The 12,267-nt window shown below is 42.0% G+C and overlaps 1 protein-coding gene across 1 annotated transcript in view; it reads right to left on the bottom strand.

The window, feature by feature from the left end:
- Positions 1–11,977, bottom strand: part of BPIFC (BPI fold containing family C) — a 35,573-nt gene extending 23,596 nt beyond the window's left edge. Inside the window, exons 1-6 of the mRNA XM_037847348.1 lie at positions 11,854–11,977; positions 8,362–8,482; positions 4,180–4,308; positions 2,771–2,926; positions 2,578–2,641; positions 396–456 (exon numbers count right to left, since the gene is read on the bottom strand). Coding sequence (XP_037703276.1) covers positions 396–456; positions 2,578–2,641; positions 2,771–2,926; positions 4,180–4,308; positions 8,362–8,482; positions 11,854–11,977 — 655 coding nt within the window. The remainder of the gene's footprint in view (positions 1–395; positions 457–2,577; positions 2,642–2,770; positions 2,927–4,179; positions 4,309–8,361; positions 8,483–11,853) is intronic.
- Between the last annotated feature and the right edge of the window lie 290 nt (positions 11,978–12,267).

The following is a 12,267-nucleotide window of genomic DNA, read 5'->3' as shown; positions in this document are numbered from 1 at the left end:
TGGCGAGTCTTGTAGTCCGTGTTCAGGCATTTGGACTTGAACCTGCAGGGCAATGAGGAGCCACTGCAGGGGACAGAGCAGGGGAATAACTCAGTCAGATTGGCTTGAATCATACCAAAGAGGATGAATTTCACATCAGAGCTGAGATGAAAGCCCAGGAAGGTTTTATTCCCCGACCTGCATGTAGTCCCCTGGAGCAATCCCCTCCTGCAGCAGTCAAGTTGGTTAGCAGTCAATGAGAGCATGTCCTATACAGAGGCATGTTCCCCAGACATTTTCCTGCACTCCAATTTGCAGAGGGTAAAGCAGAATGAAGAGGTGGAGCTACACTGCATTGAAAAGAAAACCTGGAGAGCACTGGAGAACCATCCAGTAGGGACAGTTTTAAGACTTACCCTCCAGCATGCTGAGATTGGCATTTAGTGTTCTGACTTCATTCATGATAATGGGACAGAGCTGGCCACAAAAGAAATCAGAAGTTGCAGGTTATTTTATTGAACCCAAAATCCCTATATATGGGCCTAGACCCTGAAAACAACAGTCATCTGGTTAGGAGTCTGCCTTCTTTTGGTCACTAAGAACTTCTCTTAAATTAGTTGACACCTATGGACCTTAAATTACTGATGTATGGGCTGTAGGTCACTGAATGCTGGCTAAACGTCATAGCATCTGGGACCACACCCAGCTAGCCTCATAAAAGAGCGAGCCCTTTGCTTTCTCTCTGTGACATGACAGGACATGTGCCCCAGTCCGTCTACTGCTGCCAGACCTGAGGAACCTGCTACTGGCTGTCCCTTTCCTAACTGCCGGGGATGTTGCCCACCTCTCGGCTCCTCTGCCTGCAGCTCCACACTAGCCTGGAGAATTCAGTTTCTCCTGGTCTAGTTTGAGAGTCCATTAGACAAGAGAAAGAAAGAAAAAAAAAAAGGAACCACTTTGTAGCTTCTCTTTTGAATGTGCAAATAAGTCTTGATCAGACTCCAGCACCCCTTTAGGAAAGGGGCAAGACCATCCACAGGGATGCACCTGCCATGTGCAGGGTGTGGCACCAGGCACTGTGGTGAGCAGGGACTCAGGACCCTGGCTGCCTGGGGTTTACTCCCTTGGCAAGTTATTTGCACTCTCTGTCCTTACTTTCCTCATTTGCAATATGCTTGTTGTGAATAGAAATTGAGGAAATCCATGTAAAAGTGCATAGCAATCATTAGAAAATGTTAGCTATTATTTTAACCTCATTTCATCCTCATTAGAGCCTTGAGAAGTAGATACTACCTTCTCCTATTTTACATATGAGAAAAATGAAGTTTAGAAAAGGTAAGTGAGTTGCCAAGAGTTACACAGCTAAGATTTGAATCTGCTCTAACACAGCCGGACAGCTGTGGTCTGAGCATTCTTTTCTGCTTGCCAGTGGCACAGAGAGAATCCTAGAAGCCAAGCATCTGTTATCTCTAAGTCATGTATAAATTCCAGGTAAACTTAGCTGTTGGTTTCTGCAGCATAATTTATTCTGCATTGGCTTCCTATCAGAGGCCAAAGAGCCACGCCTCCTTTCCAACAAATGACTGTGTTGGCGTCCTTGTTTCCCAGGAAGTCTTTAATATGCACATTTACTAACACTCAGCACCTAACAGGTAAGGATAGAGAATGACCGTGATGCTTTAGAGTACCCTTACTAGCTATGCAAACTCCTTGGACAAGCTGCTTAGTATTTTTGAGTGTTGATTTCTTTGCTGACATTCATTAAACACCTACTGTCTGTCGAGCACTGAGCTGAGCACTAGGGAGATGGACATGGTCAGACACTATCCTTGCCCTTCTTTTCCAGTCCTCCTCATCCTGGTTCTTGTCCCCCCTAAAAAATGGCTAAAGGGTTCAGGGCAGGTATGGCAAGGATCAAAAAGAGGGCATCGAGCCAATTGCATCTTTCTGCTTCCTCAACCACTGACTTCTAGAGTTGGGATATTTACGGCTTTGGAAGGCATCTTATATCGTGTCTATTCGCTGAAATATCCTTCCTTCTTCCCTACTCCAAACCTATCCAAACCCTCTATCTACATATTGAGGCTCAGTTCAAGCCCCAAATCCTCTAAAAAATAGACCAGGATACCTCCGGGTCCTTTTTCTTTAGTTTTTCCATTTCTCTGAACAATCTAATGATCGTGTCAACTTGTACTAATTCAGTTATTGTTTCACAAGCATGACATTATTTTTACTAAATAGATGATAGATTTATTCCTCCTTTATATGCCCAACAGAACTTACCTCCATGCTGGGCACACAGTAGGTACACAAGAAACACATTGTTATTCATTGCTTTCCCACCCTTTAGTGAGCAACTTGAGGGAGGGAAGGTTGTTTCATGTCTGCATCCCCAGCTCCGACCCCCTGTTTGGCACAAAGTGGGCACTTGAGAAACTGATTTAAGTTGCAAAGAATATGTATGCGTGAAAATGCCTAGGATGGTGCCTAGAATGCAGTAGGTACTCAATAAAGGTTCATTGACTAGGAATTGATTAAGATTGGCAGAACTGCTGCCGATGGCATTTTACCGTGGTTGTCTAACCTCTAAAGACTTACCATTTCGTTTAAGTGCTTCAAAATGGGTTTCTCTATGGGCTCAGCAAAGGTGTTATACAGGACACTAGGAGGAAGAGGAAGGAAAAGGAGCTTACTCCAGGACCATCACCTGCTGGTTTTGAGCCTCTGCCTAGCACCTGCCCGAGAATCCAGCCCCAGACTAGCCGTTGCCCACCAGGGTGCTCTCACACACCTGAGTTCTCCAGAAAATGAGACGTGGGCATGGCTCACTTGGGCGTAGCAGTCTTGGAGCTTCAGGGTCGGGTGACCAAAGTCATTTCGGGACAGGATAATGATACCGGTGAAGAAAGCCCCAGAGAGAAACAGATCAGCTCCTCCTGCGTCTTGGCTGTACAGAGGAAAGGTGCGAGGTTAGGTAAGCCTGGGCAGGGAGTGGAGATGAATCTCGTTTCTTCGATTATCCACAGAATCTAAGCTCCCTGATGGCAGGGACTTTGTCATGTTCACCTTTGGGTTCCTGGTACCTACCACGTGGTGTGGCTCTGGGTAGGCAATGAATGGTTACCGAAAAAATGGAGTAAAGAATATGTGAATGATGACAGCTTTAGGGACTCTTGTATCATTATTTCATTTGAGTTTTCTGAGCACCATTCATATACAAGCCTTGTTTGGAGAGACAATATGGGGAGCAAAGTTGGCAGCATCTTATTTGGCAGGGTGGTGGGGTGGTGGTGGTTTGCATAACTCCTAGATGAAGAAAGTGACATTTAGATGACTTCCGTGAACTCTTTAAGGGAATGGATTGTGTGTCATTCATCTCCATGACCCTGGGACTTAGCAAGTGGCCCAACTCAGAATATACCCTCAATAGATGGTTGATAAGTTGGCGAATAGATGAATGGATGAATCAACACATTAATACATGTTTATGGGAGAAAATATCATTTCTCTACTGTATACAAGACTGGAGTTCTTGAGACAGGGATAAATGGTACAGAGTAGGCACTCAATAAATGGTTGTTGGATGACCAAGTGGATGAATGAATGTGTTAATCTGGGGCATGAACCAAGGCAGACATAAACATTTTAGCCAGAATAGTGACTTGCACATAGTAGGTGGTCAGTAAGCACTCCTTGAATTTGACCCCTTTCTTCTATATGAAGGTACAAAAGGTCTTTAGGTAGGGGGGAAATGAAGCTCAAACTGACTGCCATCCTCAACCTCCTTGGGTTGTAGGAAGGCTCTATTTTCCACAAATTGCCCCTATAGATTGGGAAGTATATTGAATGGCTCAAGATGATGCAGTAATTCGTTGCTGGATCTCAAATGTTGAGCACATGTCTGTTCCTTTGACAGTCAGGGACTTCTAGCTCTTAGGGAATTGTAAATGACAATTTGATCCATTGCTTTGCCTTTATGGGAAGGATGTTGTTCACAGCCCCAACCTGCCCACTGCCCCCCACCCCCAGAGCAGAGATATCCTGATTTAAATCTCTCCTGGGGAAAAATGCTCTTGAGAAAGCCTGTTTGTGACTGAAAGGAAGAAGCCCTACATCAGAAACATCGGCACAATTATGTATTTTTCCGCTTTTGCTCCTTTTCCCCTAGAACAGCAGCAGATGTTTCAGTGGACTACTCACAAAAGCAGAGACCTGATTTCCCAGTCCGTGCTGATGTTCGCAGTGCCATGGTTGGTCAGCACTTTGATTCCCACTCCGGGCACAAAGGCTAATGATGTATTTGGAAATGAAAAGGCATTGATTTTTATGCTGTAAAACAAGAAAACAGAGGCATTAGTGCAACTCTTCTAGCACATCTCTAAGTAAAGCAAAACTGGAAATGTGGTCATAGAACCCCCAAGGGGCAACTGTGGATTCCTGCAGGGGAAGGAACCGCATGTGTGCAGTGCTGCCTCTGTGTACTACTTCTAACTCCCCTCCAAATTTCATGTCTATTTGAAGGGGGGACATGAGCAAGCTTAGAAACAAATTCTCAAATAATCAAATAATCCAGTTCTTTAAGACAAAAAGAGGTACACAATATTGTTATCATTATTTTTTCCTTTAGTTGTTCCAGTGTTTCTCACTGGAGGTGACACTGGTATTTTGGATGGGACAACTATTTTTGTAGAGTACGGTCCTACACATGGCCGGACATTTGGCAGATATGCCAACTAAATGCCAGTTATGTCTCTCCTCCACAGTCATTGGAACAACCAAAAATATGCCATACTCCTGTCTCCCACTGCCAGCTAAGTGGACACTATCTTCCCTCGATGAGAAACGTATTTTAAAGAGTTAGCTTCCCCTAGGATTCTCTGGGCTGTCAAACAAGTAACTAGGAGATGAAGGGTTGCATGTAATCCACCTAGATAGATGGCCACGTGCATTATGATCAAGTATTAACACGTGTTGAGTGATTACTATCTACCAAAGTGCTGCTGCAGTAAGCACATCACATCCATTTGCTCATGGTAACCTGTGTAACAACCCTGTGAGTTAGCTTTTGCCAACTCCTATTCAGAGATGAGAAGATAAGAAACTTGACTGAGGTCACACAAAAGTTGTAGAACCGGACCTAGAACCTCCTGTTCCTGTCTGTCTCCAGCCTTGCTCTTAACCTCCAGGCTGTGCCACTTCACGTACTGGACAAAGAGCACTGGGCTTGGAGCCAAGTTTTATACCAGCTGTGCAACCTTGGGCAAAGCACATCACCCCTTTCAGCTAATCACCCAAAAGAAGGATTACTCACGGGTACACCAGGAAGATACAATGAGATCATCTGTGTACAAGTTCTGCACAGGAGAAAGGCATTGTTATGAACTAAGGAAACTTTTAAAACATAAATGTGATAGCTGATAAGAAATGACTGTCTATCATTTCAACTTGCACGCATCCTTTCCTACCTATTCTTTGTCTCATGTCCTGAATCCCACAATAGGAAGAGGATGGCAGAGATTCATTTAATATCTCTTGGGGATATTTTCATTTTGACACCTGTAGATCTAACTCACTCTTTATAACTGCTTCAGAGGATTCCAAGCTGTGGATATGCCATTTTAATAATCATTCTCTTGTTAATGGACATCTGGGTTGTTTCCAGTATTTCTGTACTATAAACAACGGCACAGTGAACATCCTCGTGCACGCTGTTTGTGTGCATGATTTCTCTAAGGAAGAGGCTGAGAAATGAATTCTTGGGTCCAAGAGCATGCATATTTAAAAAAAAGATACTTGTAAATCAGCACTTCTAAAACAGCACTATCCAATAGAAATATGAGAGCCACATATATAATTCAAAATTTTCTAGTAGTTACTTTTAAAAATGGCAAAATTAATTTTATTAATATTCGAATTTAACCCAATATATCCAAAATATTATCATTTCAACATATAATCAATAAAATTATTACTGAGATATTTTATTTTTTCCAAAATAAGTCTTCAAAATTTGATTTGTATTTTACACTCTTGATACAACTCAATTTGGACATTAAGCTTTCATCAGAAAAACTTGATCTATATTTAGATTTTATAAAAATTTGCAGTTGAAAGAAATAAATCCACACTCCCAAATTATTTCAAACATATTTTAAAGGCTTCCAATTACTGAATCGAGTGTCAGTCTCTAAATTAAAATTAATTAAAGTTAAATAAATTAAAAATTCAGTTCTTCCATTGCCCTAGTCACATTTCAAGTGTTAGCCGCATGTGGCTAACGGCTACTGTTGGGAGAGCAAAGGTCTAAAATTATTGTACCGGTTCATCTCTCCCCAGCAGCATGTCAGGAGAGTACCCGTTCCTCCTTCTCTTTACCTGCAGTTAATAATGTACAACTCACCCTGTTTTGTTTTGTTTTTTTCCTGCTGTGGCATTATCATTACTGTAATTAAATATCTGTTTTTATAAATATATATTTAATATCCAGCTCTCCACTGTTCACTAAATGCAAGGGATATGTGTGTATTGTTCACTACAATACCCTCTATGCCTAGAACACAGCCTGGCACAATAGTATGTGATCAGTAAGTACTTGTTGAACATATACTCTTAATACAGGTGAGGGCAGCCTCCAAGGGCTTTCCCTAGATCACCCACCAAAAAAACTCTTGGTTGTACAGAACCTTAACTTGACATCAGGAAAATTATTACTCCAAGTTGGAGTGGCAGGGAATTATCACTGGATTGGTAAAGCGTTGGGGCAAATTGTGAATCATGGTCACAGAATCCTTAAAACAGCTCGACCCTCCCCTAATCTACAAAGTTGTGGTTTGGGAAGAGGACATTCTTTCTCTGCACTGTCTTCGGGGCTCTTGTTGGTAACTAGGACAGAGGCTGCCAGTTGTGGTTTGAACATCCATTTCTCTTTTTCTAAACCACCCATGAATTTCTTGGCAATGACAAAGTTGTCCGGCTGGAAAACTAATTTCCCAGTCTCCCTTGCAAATAAGTGTGGCCCTATGACTAAGTTCTGTCCATTTTTATGTAGGCAGATTATTATGTTGGAGCTTCAGGGAAAAAGAAACTCATTAAAGAGGAGACTGACTCAACTTGTAAGAGCCCCTTTACTCTTGCTTCTTCCTCCTTCCTACTACCTGAAACATGGATTTGCTGTCTGGTGATGGAGTGACCATATTGGACCATGAGGCAACCTTGAGGACAGAAGTCAGCGCTAAGGATGGTTGAACAGAACAAGACAAGGGGGCTGGATTCCGATGAAATTGTGGGGCTTCCATAGGATCCCTGGACTGCTTCCTTTGAACTTCTTATATGTGAGAGAAAACTGAACACTTATTATATCAAAACCACTGTAATTTGTCTTTCCTGTTATATTCAATGGAACTTTATTACTAATTGATATAATATCAAAGCTCTGGGCTACGACGTAAAGCAAGGATCTGACTCCCTGGGGGTAATTCCATTATTCTTGTGATGATGTCCTTATGTTATCACTATGGATATCAACTAACATTTGCACAGCAATTTCGATTTTATAAAGTGTCTTCACATTTGTTAATTCATTTTGTTTTTACTGTATTGCTGTTTACTAATTTTTATATTTGATTTTATTACTCTAACATGGTAGAAAAGATTATAACCATCAGCGGAATTCTTCTTGGGAATAGAACTTTATTGGTTGGGAAATTACCTTGAAAAGCATTTAGGGTAGAAAGGAAGATACTCATGTTGCTCAGGAGTGGGTGGAAAGGCTTTGCATGAGACCAGGGAGAGGGATTTTTGTTGCTCCAGAGAGTGAGAGGGAAAATATGAGAGACAAAAGTGAGGGGAGCCTAGCCAGCAAGAGGGCAGAGCGCCATGCACCCTGTGATCCTATGATCTCTGAAATGTGTACTAATCTTTACTAAAAGTAAGAAAAATTGATGAGAGTAGATCTCTTTTTGAGACTGTGATTGATTCTGAATCTGGGTTTATAGGGGTGGAGGGGAGTGGGCTGGGGATGAAATAAACAAGGATTTCAAGGGGCAGGGTGGCCCCACTGACTTCTGTGTTGAGTTAGAATTCTCATTTTAGAGGTGAGGACATTGAGGCTCAGAACATGTATGCCAGGAGCACGCGGTGAGTGAGTAGAAGATGTGGTTTGATCCAGGTGTCTGGACCCAAATGCCACACTCTTTTTCAACCCCATGGTTGAGGAGCTTGGTTTTTTTTTTTTTTTTTTTTTTTTTTTTTATGTCAGTCAGCTGACAAGTCTCTTACCAAAGGTTAATTGATATCCTACTGGTAGAATGTCGTGCCATATCCATGTCCCTGAGATCTTAAAGATTAATTTTACTGCTAGAAAGGCTCTTCTTTTTTACTTACTTTGAGAAATTGTAGTCCACATAATCAACTTTCAGAAATTTGAGAGACTCAGAACCTTTCAAATCTGGAATGTCCCTTTCCTTTAACATTTGCTCAATTGTCTCCATTCCAGCTTGAACGCCTGCAAAGACAACAAAGATGGAGTCTCTTCATCATAACAAAGACGATAATGGTGTGATATTATTAACCACACAAGTGCAATTTACTGAGTCGGGCATGTTCTTAGATACTTAGAAAACCCCAATCCTGCAAAGTGGGTCTCAGTTGTCCCTGTTTCACAGATGAAAAAACTCCTCCTCAGGGAGGCTAAGTAACTCATCCAAGACCATCATGAGAAGTTTTCATTATGTGGCCAGGGCTAAAGAACTTTATCTAAGAGAATGTGATAAGAAAAGCACAAAATATTCCAAGGATACAATTGTGTTTTCATCATCCACATTTACACACGAGGAAAATGAGCCTCAGAGAGTGTAATTCTTAGCAGACACACAACCAAGAAATGGGATGGCCAATAGTCAAAGCTGGGCAATTTAGCTCCAGAATCTGTGCACTCTGGACACTTCCAGAAAGTTATTCCAATATCTCCTTTCCTTCTGAATTCTTTAAGCTCAGGGATTTCTGGCCTGATGTCCACGGGTGCTAGTGAACTCTTGAGAGCCCTGAAATTCTAAATAAAGACTGTGAGTGGTTGTTTGTGTGGGGTTGAGGGTTGGGGGTGGGGGGTTCTGCATGCATACGGGTCTCATTTTTCATGGAGAGAGGCTCCACATTTTCATTGGATTCTCAAAGAATCCCAGCACTTCACAAAGTTTAAGAACCACTGCTTTTGTTTAATCCTAGGACAGCCCATCAGCTTCTTTATATTGTAGCAACACAGAACACATTTCACTGAAGTCATAGGGGAAAAGAGCCTTCTCCTACATTAAAGAGTTTATTAAGAGTGATTTAGAGCTTGGAAAGAGTAATGAAGGCTGATCTTTTAAGATCAACCTTCTTGAGGAGGAAATATTGCCTTCGACCCCTTGCTTTGCAGCTGAAGCTCATTTCCATTTATTCTATCCTTGCTGGCAATGAAGAATAGCAGATTTTATCCTCTCTAATGCCATGGATAGAGGATAAAGTAGAACCAAGGCACTATCAGATGGTTCAGATTCAAATCTCAGCATTGTCACTTACTAGCCTGTGTGACTCTGCAAGTTATGTAACCTCTGTGTCCCCCATTTCCTTATCTGTAATATGGAGATGGTGATATCTGTGGAGGGGTCTTTTCACACATCTGAAAATAACAGTATTGCTACACCCTAACCTAAGTGCTTTATTTGTGTTCCTTCCTTCATTCCCATGGGTAGGTGCCACCATTACTATCTCCATTTTAATAAATATCTTGCAGGTACTACTGATAATAGCCACATCAAATCTTTTTCTGCTGGGGACATCAATAATTGATGAAATAAAAATAATCACAGCTAATTTGTATTGAGCATCTGTGTGTGCCAGGGCTGTCTACATATGTTCTCTCTTCTGATCCTCACAGCAATTCAATGAAAGAGCTATTATTTTCCCTATTTCACACAGGAGCAGTTGAGTCTCAGAGAGGTTCACCAACTTGCCCAAGAGCCCATAGCTGGTGAACATCTTTATCCAGGGCTTGGAGGGCTGGGGAGCAGGCAGAGCAGAGGGGTTGGGATCAGGCAGAGCAGACCTGCAGTCCTGTCTTGTCTTGGCTCCTTTCTGGTGTGTGACTTGGGAAATTTAGCTCAGCCCCTCCAAGACTCAGATTCCTCCTCTGTAAAATGACAGCACTTTCTGTGTAGTGTTGTTGTTGGAATTAAATCAACATAGGGCCCAGAAAACACATACCATGAGGCCTGGCCATAGTGGATGTTCAAGAAATGGTCCTGACTTCAAAACCTGTCCTCCATCACCCCATGAGATTTTTACACAGATTATCTCATTTGATCCTCACATCAATACTAGACATAGGCTACATTATTATCCTCATTCCCCTTTTCCAGATGAGGAAACTGACCTGCCCAAGGTCTTAAAACTAGAAAAAGGGGCAGAATTGAGATTCCCATCCACGTGTACTGGCTTCAGAACCGTTATTTAAACAGCTCTGCTATAAAGGGTGAAATAAACTGCTTCCTTAATTCTTAATGTTACAAAATATCTATTTCTGATATGTATTTCTTTGCATGTCAATGCAGTAACAAGATACATACACACACACACACATATTCCTGATATAGGTATGGTAAATGTAGAAAAACACTTCATAGGTACATAACAAATGTGCAAAATGGATCAATTTTATATTCCTTGTGCTAGATGAGGAACTGGGGAAAAGAAAAAGAGTTGTCCAAAGACTGAACTAATTAACTTCCTTCCACCCTCTCTTTCTCTATTTCTTTTCTGGTGTAGCAGGAGAAGAATTTCTTGGTCAGACATGCTTAACTATTAATTGGTTAGGCTAGTAGTGCTTGGGTTGATTGTTTTAGTTAAGGAGGGTTGGGAAGGATCTGTCAACCTACATTCAGCAAATCTTAGGAAAAAAAATTGCAGGAGAAAGACAGGCCCAGGTACCTTGATTTTGCAGTTCGTTTTCTCTCCACAAGCCATCCCCCGCCTTCCAACTTAGCACAAGCAAAATCACATTCAAACATTTTTCCATCCCCTGTGTTTATAAATATCCTCTAAAGGAGTGGTTCTTGATATTTTAGTGTCTCAGACTCCTTTGTTCATCTAATAAATGTTATGGAGACTCTCAAGAAAAACGCACAAGCATCATCTACATTAAATTTCAAACACAATTTTAGGGGACTCTAAACCTCTTTCAAAATCATGTCCTTTCTGAAGCTCTAAGGTGTTACTTTTACTCTCAAATCTCTTTTCCTCTATTCTACAAGGCATTGTTTTTTAGAACTCCAAGATGTTCATTGTGTATGTGTGTGGGAAGGAGAGAATCTATAGTCATGTTTGCCTCCCAACAAAGTGACTATTCTGCAGGTGACACTTTCTTCCCGGAAATCTTAGCAATTTCTGCATAAGGGCCTGGATCACCCCACAGTAGGGTGAGATCACTCCACCGTAGAGTGAGATCACCCCACAGTAGAGCGGGATCACCCAAAAATAGAGTGGGATCACCCACAGTAGGGTGAGATCACTCCACAGTAGAGTGAGATCACACCACAGTAGAGCGGGATCACCCCGGGGATCACCCCACAGTAGGGCAGGATCACCCCACAGTAGGGTGGGATCACCTCACAGCAGAGTGAGTTCACCCCCAGTAGGGCAAGATCACTCCATAGTAGACTGAAATCACCCCGCAGTATGGAAGGATCACCTCACTGTAGAATGGGATCACCCCACAGTAGGATGGGATCAACCCCACAGTAGAGCTCTCTTGGTCATGAGACAGCCCATGATGAACTGCTGGGTCATAGACCCCACAAAGGTGAGCTGCAGCCTGGTTTCTGAATGCATTCGACTCACCATAGTCCAGCAGCCTCTGAGTAGCTCTTGCCTTGATTCCAGGGTAAATGGTCTGAGAAGATGAGATGTGGAGACTCCACAGGAAGAAACAGCCCCAGAGCACTTGGACTGTCTTTGTATGCATCTGCAATTAACCAACATTAATGGTTTCTTTATTATTGTTGACTTTATCATTGGTCAGTTCCAGCCAGCATTTCTAGAGTTTCTCATTTTCATTGCTTACTTACAGACCTTCATTCATTCACTCACCCATTTCATTCATTCAGCAATTATCTACTGGACACATTAGAATGTGTTGAGGATAACCCAATACAACAGAATACAATACAATGCAGTAAAAGCAATACAAAAACCTTGCAGCAAACACAATGGCCCGGGAAGGATACTGGGGGGAATTCTTCATTGGTAGTTTGG

This window comes from Choloepus didactylus, chromosome 8 (assembly GCF_015220235.1).
Source record: "Choloepus didactylus isolate mChoDid1 chromosome 8, mChoDid1.pri, whole genome shotgun sequence".
Taxonomy (NCBI): Eukaryota; Metazoa; Chordata; class Mammalia; order Pilosa; family Megalonychidae; genus Choloepus; species Choloepus didactylus.
Note: the sequence above shows the minus strand (reverse complement) of the source record. Positions and strands in the feature narration are given on the sequence as shown.